This window comes from Amphiura filiformis, unplaced genomic scaffold, assembly GCF_039555335.1.
Source record: "Amphiura filiformis unplaced genomic scaffold, Afil_fr2py scaffold_49, whole genome shotgun sequence".
In the NCBI taxonomy this organism is placed as follows: Eukaryota; Metazoa; Echinodermata; class Ophiuroidea; order Amphilepidida; family Amphiuridae; genus Amphiura; species Amphiura filiformis.
Genome location: NW_027305513.1, coordinates 723,376 through 739,386, shown reverse-complemented (window position 1 = coordinate 739,386; position 16,011 = coordinate 723,376). Strand labels below are relative to the sequence as shown.

The window sequence follows — 16,011 nt, the reverse complement described above, 5'->3', positions numbered from 1 at the left end:
CTTTTATATTGAAGATATAGATTTTTTTTCCAAAAAGACCTATTTTTTTGGGTGTTTTGGGGAAAAAATCCATAGCTTCAATACGAAAGGTCAAAATTTTCAATTGATCGTCGGCTTTTCATCCCACCTACATACACTTTAAGTATAAATCATCAGATTTATAAAGTTTACTTCAAGTACTGTTAAATATCAAAATATCAATTTTAATGATTTGCCATAAAATGTGTATTACATTGCGAATTTCAAAAATCAAAATTATTTGATATCAGAAGGACATTCGTCGTCGATATGTCTGATGTGCTCTAATGTCCCACGATAAATACTGTCCAAACGTTCATACCCCTTCCCTTAACAATTAAATGTTATGTTAATCATTCGCACTTCTGAATTTATAATAAGATCACTTGCACTTCTCAATACTGGACACCTTTATTGACGTCATCTGGTGGATTTCTTTTGTGCAGCGATACACCAGACATCCACTGCTTTTGAAACAGCAAGGTTGTGATTACGCTCGGCCATCCTGTCGAATCCATGTACTCTACGTCCCTTATTCGCTAAGAATGAATTGAATTCAGCCATCAACCTGTAAAGGAAAAAAACGTTTAGTTTCAAGAATATTTGTTTCATACAGTGAGACCCTAAAAGAACTGTGTTCACGTTTAAATTCAAATTTAGTTAATGGCCTAAAATAATTTGAATCTTATTTAAGCTTCAATATTTGACACTGTACTGTTCTTCCATGATGCCCAGGTAGAGTACACAAACAGCCAGACGTTACCCTGATCAGAATTGGCTGTGCGGTTTTCGTCCAATGCATCTGCCCCACAGTTCAAATGCAGCAACGGAGAGAGCGTAAATTTGCCTCCACCAGGAATTGATTTGGGGACCTCTTACACCTAACTGCCCAAGTCAAAGACCGTAATCGCTGCTCTCTGTGTTTTTCAATTTCCCGTTGCTACAGACGGGGATTTTTATAATAATTATTATCATTATTATTGATGTTGTTGTTGCTGTTAATAATAATTTTTGCCGGTCACCGATTCTTCGCAAAGCACCACGTAAAATGCAAGAGTCGTAGTATATGCTTACAGTCTTGGACGCTCTTCTCGTGTGTCTTGCGTTCCCATGGGTATTGTTTTCAATTGGACCGCCATAAACTCAAAGAATTCAGCTAGGAAGTCTTCAACATTGACGTCTCTTAATCCTTTCAGCACACCTACCCTTTCTCTTCGCTTGTTAAGGGTTCTCTGAAGTATTTTCCAACTCCTTCAAATGGATCCTGTAGATAGATTAATAGACAAAAATGAATCTAATTCTGATTGTTTCAGTAACGTTGCGACCCGTTCGCCGGGTCTTCATCAGACTGTGCAGAGAATTGACTGATGGTTTAGTCACGTGATAGTAATCGGCGAGAAAGTTGTTTCACGGTGGGGTCCCAGGCATGCGATAGCTCGAAACGGGGACCTAACTTCTTGTTGAGTGCTGACTGTTCGGCTCTTTCTCGGGTTTGAATTGGTGGACAGATTACCAACTTCCTCGCCGATTACCACCACGTGACTAAACCATCAGTCAATTTGATTCATATTATGTCTATTTTCTACTACTGGATGACTCAAAATATTCATAATCTCGCAAGTAACATTAAGTACTAGACATTTTTACAGTAAGAATGGAATGGTCTTATATTATCTACTTGACTACTTTTCTAATCACATGATTCACATTTAAAGTCACTATCAGTGGTGCTTCTTTGATCAGTGCATTTGCCACAATAAAGATTCATACAAATTCACTTTTCATCGAAATTGAATTATGTCCGGAACATGAAAGAGGGTTACAAAATTAACATAACCTTTGTTCCACATCTGTAGCATGTTCGGATTAAAAGTTATATCTAAGTCTATATTTTAAAATTGATATTGAAATTGAAATGATTTAGGTCTTTTTTTTTTTTAAATGTATAGCTTCAATGCGAAAGTTCAAAATTTTCAAATAATGGTCAGATTTTCCTCCCAGCTACATACACTTTAAATACACATCATTAGATTAAGTTTACATTGAGGACTGGTAAATGTCAAAAATATCAATTCTTGATAATTTGTCATAAAATAATTAAATCGCAAATTTTAAAAATCAGAATTATTGGATATCAGAAGGACATTCCTCGTATTCAAAATGCAATTTGGTGTGTCTCACAAAAGTACTGTGCAGACGTTGCTATCCGATTCCTTTTAAGGCCAATAACACATAAAATGTTTTATAGGGCGTTTTCTGGATTGAACGAATGTAGATGAACTACGTCACCAAAAACGCTACGCTCGAAGCTTTGTATGATTTAACCATCATATGCAATTTATCATGTACAAAGCTTGCAGGGCTACCATGATTGTACCTGTTTCTTTGAAGCAAGTCTTCGCTTAGCTCTTTCTACAGATAGTACTTGCCACAAGGACAATATGTGACGAAGCCTGCAATGATGAGCCTGAAAAATTAAAAAAAAAATTAAAAAAATAATCGGCAATTGTAATCCACTTATGTAAAAAAAATAGTATTTAGTTCGTGAGATCATGCTTCTCTGTGTCACGTCTTTGTTGCTGTTTTGTCTGTATGGTCGATGTGTTTTCAGGCATTTTCCCGTGGCATTCTCCTCGTAAAAAGGAAGGAACAGCAATGTGACTTTTAATCTTTAATCGAAGTTCGAACAATGAGTAACAACTCACTGGATGCCGATATGTTCTCTTGTATGTTTTTCCTTACGAAGAAATGAATCGAACCCTTAACATGTATATTACATTATTTGATTCAGAATGCAATTTGGTTTGTCCGAAGTGCTCTCAGTCCATAAGGCAACAAAAAAACCGTTTCACATAGGTTTTGATAATAGTTTGCCACGTGCATACTGCATACCTTGGGATTGAGTTGCAATTGTTGTTCTTTGGGCAGACTCAACACATTTTCCAGATAATCCTTAATGTACATCTCTGGGTCGCCACCTGTCGAAGAGAGGAATCCAATAACAGTCTCTGACACAGTGAGGCAGTCACGAAGAGCCGTGATGGAAGTGAGCTCGGACAGTATATCCTTCCGAAGAGCGATGGACAATGTTTCCTGTTAAAAATGTTTTGTATACAATATTATTGTGAGTAAAATCTAGGTAGCTGTATGTAAGCATTGGTAAGAGAAAGCCACAAATATAATACAGAATAGTGCCAGTATAAAGGTTAGACTTCTCCGTAGCCCACTTGCCCATTGTGCATACTCTGGCTATTGCATTTAAGCTTACAACTCTGATTCAATTAATTTGTGCACAATAGATTTTCACATCTGATCTTGTTAGTCACCGTACTCCCAAGTGGACTACTTACTTTAGATTGCGGTTAACATGCTCAACACGGTTGTCAATGGATGAGATTGTCGGATTTCTGGCCTACTAACATTGGCCATGATGTAATGCATCTTTAAATGGATCTTGCTTGTGATTGGTCGTCCATATTAAATCATCCGGGCACCATCAATACATGGTACACAACTATGCGGCCCTTTGTGTCGGCGGGTACATTTTGTTCTGTATTCTTCATATTAAACATTGGTTACAGCTCAAAACCCCTACTTGTAATTGTTTATCTTGCTTAAGGTGCCTCTAAAATTGAAATTCAATATTTTTTATCGCAAAGATCTCGAGATTGTTGCAGCTGATATATTAGTTTGACACCATGGACAATATATTTTCTAGGGTATATAAAGGTGCTGTATAACAGGTCTTACAACGAGTACATTGGAGAGTTGGTTTGTGTGTTTACATTAAAATTAAAATTTCAATCGTACTTAGTCGTAGTCTACCCTGCCCTCTACTGAAGTTCAGTGACCTGATCTTGAAAACTTTTTACCAGTCGAAAAAGGCAAATAGCCCAATGTTAACTAGCCAACACTCTTGTGTATCACAAGTGTCATTTAAATGAGCCTCTCGACTATATTTACCTGGGGGTTTACGCTCTTCCTGCTTGGAATACCCTATTGCTGAGAGCCCCTTCTCGGAAAATCAACTCCTCCACTCTCTTGGTAATCAGGGGTCTTCCTCTGACGTAATGATCTTCTATTGCTCGCTCTAAATTATCCAGGTTAAATGTCAATGAACTTTCTTCTAATGTACGGCAGCAATGTGCATGAACAAGCGGTAGGAGTTCCTTGTTCAAATCATAAGCCACGAGATGTGAATTCGTCACACTTCCAGGAGGTATGATTCTCCTATTTGAAAACAAAAGTTTCATTGACATTAATTATAAGAAATGATGTTCTAACATAAATAAACGTATTTTCTGGGTTGCATTTGGGGGTTTAAAAATAAATAAATAAATAAATAAATAAATAAATAAATAAATAAATAAATAAATAAATAAATAAATAAATAAATAAATAAAATTACAAATATACTAGCCTTCCTTGGAATTGTCTCAAATCCTGGTAAAACTGGATGAATGCATTGTGACGTTCAATGAGGAAGTTCACCAATTCAGTAGAGCACATACCATCACCAGTTGATGTAGGAAGAAACACGGCAAGATTGCAATTCTTGAAGTCCAACTTGCCTTTGAATTCATTCGGTATGCTTGCTGAGGCGGCTGTGTGCGTGATGGCATGAAAATTCAATAAGAGGTTTGCCTCTTTGTATTGTTTAGCATAATAAAACAAGTAACAACCATGATAATCGTAGATTTCAAAACTTATATAGAATTTGAAGGCAAAATAATGAAACATACAAGAAATTTACCTAGCTCATTCCCTTCTATTTCAATCACTTGGTTCCATGCAGTTAGAAAGCTTTCCATTAAACGTTGGGTCTTTTCGTCAGCATCAAACGCTACATTTAAAATTAAAACAATGTTCTGGTTGGAACGTTAGTTCACATGACAGCTTCAAGAGGGTACTACACCCCTGGACAATTTTTGCTTATTTTTGTGTTTTTCTCAAAAAATTATAGCGCATTGGTGACAAGTAAGATATGTATATTATAGGGGCAAGGACTAACAACTACTGCACTGAAAATTCAGCAACTCAAGGCATGTAGTTATTGATTTATTGATCAAATATTGGTTTTCCCTCATTTTTGACTGTAACTCCACAACTGTTGTCTGTGCTGAAATAAAATTTCCAGTGTAGCAGTTGTAGTCCTTGCCCCTATAATATACATATCTTACTTGTCACCAATGCTCTATAATTTTTGATAAAAATGCAAAAATAGGCACAAAATTGGGCAGGGGTGTAGTACCCCCTTAAGGCATATTACTGACGAAGGTATATATGACTGCATCCTTGACATTAGTAGCTCTTTCTTACAAGAATAATATTACTTAATCTTCATTTTCTTAGCACAGTCATTATCATTGACCTTAAAACCCGTTTCAATCATGATATTAAGACATGTTATTGAGTACGTAAATCATGAAAGGGTATGCATACAAATGGAGTGGTAGTGGTAGTTAAAGAACAATTTTTGTTTCAACAAAATTCAGTTGATTACTCACTTACTTAAGGAAACAATAACAAAAAGATCTGGTGAAAATAAAATCACAAAAACTTTAAATTTAATAGCACAGGCATTACTATATTAATCTAGTCAAATTGCTGAGTGACAGTGGTACTTAGTGCTGGCAATATTGTAAAATGTTCACAAGAAAGATTTGTTTGTTTTTCCTGTCAGATATGCCTCCTTTTAATTTTGACCCTTAAACAATGCGTGTCACCCGGGCGTATCACTCCGTCGTTCGTGATTGAAGTCAGTCCTTGAGATGTGTTATGATCATCCCGTACGACTAGGTACGTACATTGTACTATGTACTTCACATACGCGTTCGCCGAGTATTTCGAACGTATGAATAAAACGGCTGGACATGTAGTTTACAACACCTAAAGCCATGACTTTTGCATGGTACAATTGCATACAAATCAGAATTTTGAAAAACACTGAGGGCGTCCTCCTCAGTGAATGTTACAATATTGATTCAATGAATCATATTATCCTTGCACCTATTTGTTTATAAATAAAATTAAATAAATAATATGCTTTGTAGTAACTTACTTGCGGAAAGTTTTCTGGCTTCTACCAGGTCGACACATCTATGATACCGTTCAATAAGAAGGCGTTGCAAGCGAATGATATCCGGCAAGTAGATCATTGCTCTCAGTACTGGCTCCTAAAGTTATAAATCATGTAATCACCTTTAGCAGTTCAGACAGCAATAAATGCCAGCAGGCTTCATTTTAGCTTTATTTCATGCTCCATTTTTTGTCAAATGCTACTTCCTAAATTCTAACATACTGAAAATGTCCACCTCATGTTCATGTTTATAAACGTGGCTTATACGCACAAGGGGTAATATAGGAGAAAGAAGGCGTATCTTAAACACGTCCGCCACAAAAATTATTGTCCGGCTCTATCTGACGGTGGAGAAAAGTGTTTAATGCTAAACACCTGTTGATCTAAATACAATATAAAACGTACTAAAAACATTTTGTTTGTTGTGATAGCTGTGTCCTGGAGCTGTACTATGTTGGTGATGTTTTCTCAACATCTAAAACCCCAAAGAGGAAACGTCTCCTAAATTTTTAAATGCAAGGTAAACTATTTACTTTCTAATCACGGGTATATATAAGATGACAACATACCGAATATCTGTGTAAGATCGCAAGATCGTCATTCGATGAACTATTCTGAAAAACCGAACAACTACCCCTTCTCTCTATTTATTAACTGTAGGGCAAGCAGCAAGGAGTTTTCAGCATGAAAAGGTGTTTTCTCTACTTTTAACTAAAAAAAAGGTTTGCATCCTTAATTTCATGTATACCTGTTGAATGAATGCATCCAATAGTTGGTATTGTTTCTGTCCACTTTTCTGCCGTTCACTATCCATGTATTGGTGCAATGTGGCAACACTTATTCGCGGTTGGTATTGCCAAGCTACTGGCAACGTAGCGAGTCGTTGTACATCTCCCACTGTGGCGGCCTCCAGTGATTCAGGTTTGTGAAGAACTTGTAACACTACATCTTTTTCGTCAGCTTGCAGGTCTCGCTCGGCCTTTAAGCAATGTTTAGATACGAGCCCATGGTCCTTGTATTTGGAAATAATAGGAACATTTATTCTGATCAGTCACCAGAAAAAAAATATACCTTTATAGTAGCTTATAGTGCGGTTTATTATTTCTAATATAATACTGAAATTAAACTGTTTATCGTATAACGAGACATAGGAGATTGCAAGATGTGGGTTGAATGAGCAGGAGTTTTGAATTTGAAAAAAAAAGCAAGTGGCATATTATTATTATTATTATTATTATTATTATTATTATTATTATTATTATTATTATTATTATTATTACTATTTACTATTATTATTATTATTATTATTAGGCCTATTATTATTATTATTATTATTATTATTATTATTAGTGTTATTATTATTATTATTATTATTATTATTATTATTATTATTATTATTATTATTATTAGTGTTATTATTATTATTATTATTATTATTATTATTATTATTATTATTATTATTATAAATAATAAATTGTTGTGGTAAATTTACATACTTTTTATATAAATAAATAAGGTTTGTTTCTTCGAATCAATTGGTATATTTGTTTGGCAAAACCAGTAAGTTTTTGCTACTCTAATATTTCTTTGTCCCCCTCTTTCTGATCTCCATCGCTTCCCATGTCGCTGGGAGGACTCCAAGATAATTGGCAAAGAGCATGTCAGAAGGTCCAGAAAAGGAAGAGAAGCGATGGAGATCAGAAAGATGGAGACAAAGACCACGAATAGAGAGGAAGGCACTTATTTCCTAAGTCACGTATATGACCCACTTTTGAAGACTGGAAATATGACCACTCACAACCGGAAGTCACATCTGATGAAGTCCTCCGACGAGTAGAACGAAATATTAGAGTAAGCTAAAACTTTGGTTTAGAAAAACTTTGTATAGGTATAGACATTTTACAAAATTCCGAAGTGTTTTATATATATCGAGGGTTGAAAACCAGAAAGTCATAACTCGTGTGAGGCAAGGCTTAACTGGTTCTCATCCATCGATATGTATTGCATAAATTTGGTTACCATGGACACACCGATTATTTTGGGAGAAGATGCAAGCATGTGAGTGCTAGAGTAATTGTAATGGTTGGCAGAAGAAAAAGAAGAAGAAGAAGAAGAAGAAGAAGAAGAAGAAGAAGAAGAAGAAGAAGAAGAAGAAGAAGAAGAAGAAGAAGAAGAAGAAGAAGAAGAAGAAGAAGAAGAAGAAGAAGAAGAAGAAGAAGAAGAAGAAGAAGAAGAAGAAGAAGAAGAAGAAGAAGAAGAAAGAAAGATCAATTTATTGCAACACATTAGTGTACTTTTTACACTTCTTTGTTTTTGATATGAATTGCATAATACATACTTTTGCAATAGGGCTGATAAAGTTTGTGATGAAGTTCTGCTTCCATGTCTTGTACCGGTAATCTGAGTCCAACACTGCTTCCTGCTGTGTGGGCAACGAAGCTCCTTGGATAAAGAGAAGTGGAAAATATTAAAGTTTAAACAGTGCAAAATTAAAGACGTATGTTTTTTACGTATTGTTATGTATCATATGATAATATGATACTGTCGTTAAGAAATCACAAATTAGTTTTAACCCAGCAAACACAAATCGTTTTTCAACATATTTTACAGGTGGTTATATTTTAGGTTTTGGTTTTGGTAAAAACGTTTTAATGTAGGATTTTATAAAAGTCACGAAAACAATTTAAAACCTGTTGTATGAAAACACAATCCAACAGCATTTTTCAAATGATATCAAAATGTTATTGTCAAATATTTATTTGGTCAACACTTAAATAACATTATGTTAGAATATTTTGGTGAAAGTTTTCAAAAAATGTTTTTGAATGTAATGAAAACGTTTTATACCCTTTATATACCCTTTACATAGCCCGGCATTTATAGTTTTTTCTTCTAGCCTTCTAAGTTCTAAGCGGCAGATAAAAGTGCAAACTATTTTCATTTATTTTCGATATGCATGCCCAAAAGATAAGCATATTTCCTTATGACCTCCTGATAGTGTTCCATACAGCTCTCTGCATTGAAGATGACTTTAAACGCTAAATAAATCAGAAGGATTTAATGATAGGATCTTGCAACCAATCAATGAACGAGGAAATACAAACTAAGTTTAACAATAAACATATAGGCCTATCCATTACCAACATTGGAGGCTCTTGTAGGCCCAAAGGAAATTACTATAATAATAGAGATGGCAAACTAGTGGACAATCTCATTGAAACGATTTATCAATAGGCAAAGGTGTGCTATATAAGGCCATCTTAATTTAATAGTTAGTCTCAAAGCCCTTCCAAAGTTGAAAACCTAATGCGGAATGCGGTTTTGTTTTATTTTTTAGTTATCTGTGGGACCAGCTTTTTAACAAGAATTGACCACCTTCTCATCTGTCAAGGAGTTTTCACTGTGGTCAAGATGAAGAATTTGATTGAGATTAACGATTTAGGTTATTTTGACGTCTGGTGGATTTAGAAACCGCGTGTTAATTTATCATCTGCCGGTATGCGTTCCTTTCGTTATGCTGCCCCTGTAGCTTGGAATTCCCTTCCCAACACCATCCGCAATATCACTTCTCTCGCTCAATTCAAATGTAGTCTTAAAACTCATTTTTTCCAACATGCTTTCCCTGATTCTTACGGTTTTTTGTGTTTCACTGTGTGTCCTTGTTTTTTTGTTTTCGCGCCCTGAGATCCAGTGCGAATAACGCGCAAAAATTGCGCGATTTTACTAATGCGCTCGGAGGCTTTGAGACGAAACTATTAAATTAAGATGGCCTGATGGTTGCCAATATCAATATATGTATATGTAAAACAGTTAGATGCTTGGGATTCTTTTCATTTCTTCATCTTTTTTCATGGATGCATCTAAAAAATCATAAAGATTTGTGTCGGCGACCTTTAATGGTCGGTCTGTAATTTATCCTACCTTCCGTCCTCTTCATTGGTTCAGTTATCAATATCTTGTTCAACACTAAGTGGACCAACAAGACGCATTTCTTGTCAGACATACGAAAGTTAGTTTTCAGACGTCTCACTTTAGAAAGTATGGCTTTCCACATATAATCGCCAAGGTCAACATCTTCAGATTGCCTTCGTGGAAGAATGTTTTGCACCGCCTGTTGATAAACATAAAGCAGCGATTTTTACAACCAGATGCAGAACATTCTGCCGATAATTAAGAATCAGATTTCCTCGTGTACATTTTGAACAATCACATGTACTTCTCAACTTTATCAAATGACCAATACGTTACTCGCTGTTGACGCTTGAGCCACTGGCATAGGTAATACAACAAAAGCTTTTCATGGGTTTGATGAGATGATGAGATGTTTATCAGTTATCGAAGACATTAGAGTTGTTATGATCATGTTGATAAATTTATGTTCCCCGCAACGATGATTTATTCTAGCTTAGGTAAAAAAAAAGTTGTTGTGATGGCCTCGATGCCCTTTTTTTTAAATACATAAAAAAAAGGGTTTTTATTATTTTTAACAAATCATTTTTGTCATAACAAGAGCAACAAAACAAAATTGAGGTGGTAATACTCCATAGCCTATTCTTCGATCCCTCACGTTCGCTAAAAGATTGGATAGTAGCTAGTAAAACTAGCCGGCACTTAACTTGGGCTAGAACCCTGATAGCTAGAACCCTGATATGACCTACTCACTGAATCCCAACAACATATTTTTGTATGGATGTTATATTGGTTACTTCAATAAAAAATATCCAACATTAGGTAGAAAATACAACCAATATTCGTTTTACTCTCTTCACTCATGTTACTGTGAAATAGTAGGTATCAAGTGGTAAAACAAATCCGGCCGGCTGACCCACCCGATTTTAGGCTTTGGAGAGTAACACAACTTTTTTTTTGGCCTCATCAATAACAGAGTGGTGATTTAATGATGAACGCTTATTATGCACATGTGCAATAATTCGGAACAAAGGGAAGGTTCTCAATTTGTCATTTTCCGGCAAAAATGTTGACATTTGAGACAAAATACTAGTATTTTTGTTATAAGTAACATAAATTCGACTTACTCTCGGGTTGTCGACAGAAGCGCCGAGTGCAATAGCGCACACTATCAATTGCAATAAAGAATCCTGAGGATCTTCATCAGTTTTAGCAATACTGGAAAGCAGCTTTGACCACTAAGAGCAGATTAATAAATAATAAAAATGTAAATTAGAATAATTGAGTCAGATAATTTCGGGAGGTGCAATTTGATACTAATAATATAACAAAGAGGACTCCTGGTACTTGTGCGGCCTATACACGATCAATTCTATTGCACAATCGTAGATTTTGTATACCCTCTTTTGTATCTAGGGTTTTGATATTGATCAATCATACGGGCCGCATAACACAGCACGTATCAGTTAATTTCATTCGTCTAAAATGTTTCCAATTTGAGTTCATTTAATAAAACTGGCTTTACATGTTTATCAAAAGGTAATGTTTTGAGCAATGTTTAAAGAATTCCTCATACTTTCATCTCTCGTGGTTCCAGTAGCAACTTCTGCAACGGCTGTCGTAGGTAATCCTTTGGGCAACATTGGATGGATATCAATGAATGAACCACTACTGCAATGATCATCTGATGGTCGTATGACTGCTTGGGTGCCACGACAAGGTTGTAATTCCCTTCTACATGAAGCAGGTTTCGAACTAAACGAAACCCAAATTCCTATAGATTAAAAATGTTAAGAGTATACATTCAAAATAAATTTCATTGTGGCGAAAAACCAATCTCGACACTTATTTACTTATTATTTTCCGACATCTATGGTGATGATGACGAACGACGGGCGTGGTTTTAATCCACATTATTATGACAAGAATCATCATACAAAGCATCATACTAACCTTGTTTTCGTATAGTCCATCCTGGATGACACTCGTTAGGGTTTGCTTCATCTGCAAAGACAGAAACAGACGGACAACAATCAATAATATGCCTAGGTAGTAGGCCTAGTCAATCAAATGGTATAAAACCATACCAAATGTAAGAAGATGTTGGGAACCAACAAAACGGAGGTTGCAGGTAATCACACTCTTTATTTATATATTTAACAAGCTTTTGGATATTTTCCTTCACCAGGTGTACCTGAAAGCAATCCATCAATAAAAACAGTAAATATATAGTATATATTCTTAAGATTGGTATAATATTAGTTGTTTTTCGTGTATGCATTGGTTTCATTGATGAAGAACAATGTTCGAAAGCTTGTCATGTCAACTAAATAAATACTTTAACCTGCAACGTCCGTTTCGTTGGTTCCCAACTACTTTCACTCTTCTTATTGGAAACACCAAGCCCCCCTTGGGGGGGTCTCTCCCTGGTTGAAGAGATTTTGGTATATCGATGGGTGGGTTTTCAGTAAAGATCAAGGCGCATTTTTGCAAAAGTGCCCTTAAAATCTCCCAATGAGTGCAAATTTGGGTGATTTTAGGGTGTTTTGTGTTGAAAATAGAGAAGGTCAGCATCCGAAAGTCTGCGTGGCCTATCCCCGTTCAAATTATTTGACGAACCCCCACCCCAGGATCCAAGCACCAAATATGTTCGGAGAAGTACAAATACCTGTATTGGAATATACACAACACAAATACCTTTTCTGTTGGTCGCATTTCTGTGTCTAACGAAGCATTGGACAGTGTAATCTCTCTAAATATTGCTAGTAACACCACTGCTTCCTTTTGGTTGTCTGGGCACGCCAAAGCCTATACAAACAAAGGGGTAAACACATCTTTATGAAAAGAAAAAAAGGATGTTAAATTCCTTTAAAGTTAATTACTTTACTTAATTCAACGGTATTGACTAAACAGCTTTGTCATCAAGAATAAAACCTGATTTTTATCCTTCAAGCCCAATAGTGATTTCTGCACATTTGTTGTTGATTTCGTTTTGCCGAAAATTATCATTACTTTTAATTGGTAATTATAGAGATCTATTGATGTTCAAACCTGAGCTGCATCAATAAATGGCTGAATGTTCACCAAGTTCACATTTGATGCAGACTGGTAAAGGGCGTCTCTCACGTTCGTGTACGTTGCACCAGTAACAACGAATCCATCGAATACTCGTTGAATCTGTTAAAAGGACAATATGACATAAAGATAACCGTGGATTTTACAAGGAAAAAAAACAAACAAAAACATGCGATTTCTGTGGAGTGGTAAGCAAATCGCACAGGCCTCGTCGCGCGTTAACACAAATCGCTGATAACAAAACATACTCTAACTTTTTAAAGTTAGAGTATATGTTCCCACCCTGAACGGCTGGTTACGCGTCTGACTTACCCGTCCTTTGAGGTCTGCTGTTAGAACCCAACTGAGGCTCGGATGCCAGCTGAGATCACTCAATGTGTTGGTGCTAGTATATGTATGACATTTAAAAAAAAAGATGCGTCTTGAGCATTGCCTTCAAGCTGTCAATAGTTCGGCATATTTCAGAGATAAAGGAGGAATACTGTACCATAATACAGAGGCAGCAACCGCGAAAGACCTCCGTCCGTATGATGTGGATGACTTCGGATGCTTCAGCAGTCGCATGAGAGCTGATCTCAACGAGCTTTATCGCAGCTAAAGTGCACTTAAGGACATACGTCAGATGTCCATGCTTTTTCCTCGTTCCCACCCTGAACGGCTGGTTACGCGCCTGACTTACCCGTCCTTTGAGGTCTGCTGTTAGAACCCAACTGAGGCTCGGATGCCAGCTGAGATCACTCAATGTGTTGGTGCTATATGTATGACATAACTGCTTCAGCAAAAACAGGTGCGCTTCTTGCTGACATATCGATTCCATGCAGAAACTCTGGGCCTCTTCGAGCAAGCTATTGATCTATTTAAAGTGAAAAAAGTATAAGCTATGTTTCGGCTTGTGCAATGTTAAAGACCCATTCAGTGATCCCAGCGCAAGTTTAAAAAAACTAAAATTGTTTTGACTTGAAAGTCAATTTTGAGGGGATGACCACTGACCAACCAACCCTTTTTGTTGATGTGGTTGGAATGACTCCTATGTAAGTAGGCAAACCTAACTGATGCTTTTAATGCAAAGTCATCAAGACCCCAAGCCACTATTTCTCAGAAATTTTGTCCAAGAACATATTTTCAACATACCTAAAGTTGATGGTGGGGCAAAATGTCTGACATTGGTTTTCAAGGGGTCAAAATGTACAAAAAATGTACTATTGGAGTTTTGCATGGGTAATATCTCAGCTAAAATTATTCTAATTGACTCAATATTGGATAAGAGTAATGTCCTACCAAAGGGTTCCAACTGGCAAAAAAATGGACAAAAAATTATTTTTACTTTTGGAGTTCTGACCCCCCCGAAGTTGCTCCTGGATGGACAAAGTTGCATTTTAAGGGCCCTATATCTTTTAAAGTGATGCCAGATTTGAACTCTACACAATTAAGTACCCCAGGATACATACTTTTCAAAGTTGTAGGGGGTTCCCTTTATACATTTATGGACCTCCAAACATCGTCTTTCGCGTTGCGACACATTTTTTACGCTGATCCCCTAAATTTCAAATTGATGCCACGGGAAAACGAAATAGCGAACGAAGCTCAAATTTTCAGGATTTTACTTTCTCATCAATATCTACCACCACACAGAAAAAGAAAAAGATTGAAGAGGTGCTGCGGTGCACATCCCAGGAGTTGACATGGAATGGCTCTATATATTAAAATTTCCCCTCCACAACGCAATATCTCCGTGGTGCAGTGGTTAGCATTGGTACCTGTCACGCAGTTGGTATGGGTTCAATCCCCAGTCCCGGCAAAAAAAATGTTTTTTCTTCTGACATTCATTTTGAATCTTAAATTATTTATTTTCATGTGAAAATGTATACATTGCACTAGGAAATATATTTTGTTCAGTTTTTTCTGTAACGGGGCCAATAAAGCTCAGGGAAAAATAATTGGGTCCATGCAACGTCCAGGCAGTGTTGCCGTCATATTGTCTGTTTTGTTTACGCTATTGGCTGTTGCCGGCATTGAATGGATGTCGGCCACCATCGTCTGCATATAATCATGATTTCCGTACACTGAAGAATACTAGAGTACATACCAGCCGTCCCTTTCCATTGCATTTCAGAAAATATCAGAAGTCTCTTTACAATTTTAAGAAGTCGCTTTACAACTTTACACTGAAATATCTTTTCATTATTGTAAAGACGAAAGTTGTAGAACTATTTTGATACCTAACTTGACCAGTTATCTGTTGACCTTTAGATACGAAATATGAATAAACATTTCATCGTACAATCAGAAAAAAGCAAGAAACAAATAATTCTTCTTCTTATCGTGTCGACACACGCTAGATATTGTGTTTCAGCCAAAGCTGGACACATCTCTTAGCAATATCATTGTTCTCTGCAAGGTCCTCAGCTTTGCTTTCTTGCTCCAATGGAGAACATCGCAAAATAGGTGATCCATGGTTTTTGGTTCAGTTTCACACACGCAGGTCACATCTTCGGTGTTTAGATAACCCCACTTTTTGAGAGTCACTTTGCATCGACCAGTACCCGCTCTCAGACTGTTGAGGCATTTCCATTCAGCCCATTTTGAGTCGGCACCAGGGGGAAGTTTTTCTTTGCCACTTCGGACATGGATATTGTTGGTGGAAGATTGGCAAGCTTCTCTTTCCAGCTCTGGTCCCTTCAGCCAGCTTGCACACTTGGTTAACCTTCGTTTAGGAAGCTTTTCCTAGACTTCAGCCGATTCTTTGCAGGTTTATGGCCGAATAGGGGATGTTGTTCATCTGTGGTCTGGCGATGACGTTTGTATAGGCTGCCTGTTGATGTTGGTCTGAGGTATCCAGTGATAAGGCAATCTTCTTAGCATTGGCTGATCTCTCCCAAACAGGACATGCATACTTTGCAGATAAGTAGCAAAGGGCTAAGGCAGTTGAT

At 36.6% G+C, this 16,011-nt stretch overlaps 1 protein-coding gene across 1 annotated transcript in view; it reads right to left on the bottom strand.

Moving 5' to 3' along the window:
- Window positions 1-285: 285 nt before the first annotated feature.
- Window positions 286-16,011, bottom strand: part of LOC140144313 (E3 ubiquitin-protein ligase rnf213-alpha-like) — a 44,982-nt gene continuing 29,256 nt past the window's right edge. The window contains exons 34-51 of the mRNA XM_072166139.1: window positions 13,699-13,934; window positions 13,394-13,466; window positions 13,058-13,183; window positions 12,704-12,814; window positions 11,960-12,010; window positions 11,583-11,780; window positions 11,134-11,244; window positions 10,019-10,208; window positions 8,436-8,539; window positions 6,846-7,109; window positions 6,080-6,194; window positions 4,772-4,861; window positions 4,439-4,622; window positions 4,014-4,248; window positions 2,911-3,111; window positions 2,396-2,485; window positions 1,093-1,282; window positions 286-586 (exon numbers count right to left, since the gene is read on the bottom strand). Coding sequence (XP_072022240.1) covers window positions 1,220-1,282; window positions 2,396-2,485; window positions 2,911-3,111; window positions 4,014-4,248; window positions 4,439-4,622; window positions 4,772-4,861; window positions 6,080-6,194; window positions 6,846-7,109; window positions 8,436-8,539; window positions 10,019-10,208; window positions 11,134-11,244; window positions 11,583-11,780; window positions 11,960-12,010; window positions 12,704-12,814; window positions 13,058-13,183; window positions 13,394-13,466; window positions 13,699-13,934 — 2,442 coding nt within the window. The 3' untranslated portion in view covers window positions 286-586; window positions 1,093-1,219. The remainder of the gene's footprint in view (window positions 587-1,092; window positions 1,283-2,395; window positions 2,486-2,910; window positions 3,112-4,013; window positions 4,249-4,438; window positions 4,623-4,771; window positions 4,862-6,079; window positions 6,195-6,845; window positions 7,110-8,435; window positions 8,540-10,018; window positions 10,209-11,133; window positions 11,245-11,582; window positions 11,781-11,959; window positions 12,011-12,703; window positions 12,815-13,057; window positions 13,184-13,393; window positions 13,467-13,698; window positions 13,935-16,011) is intronic.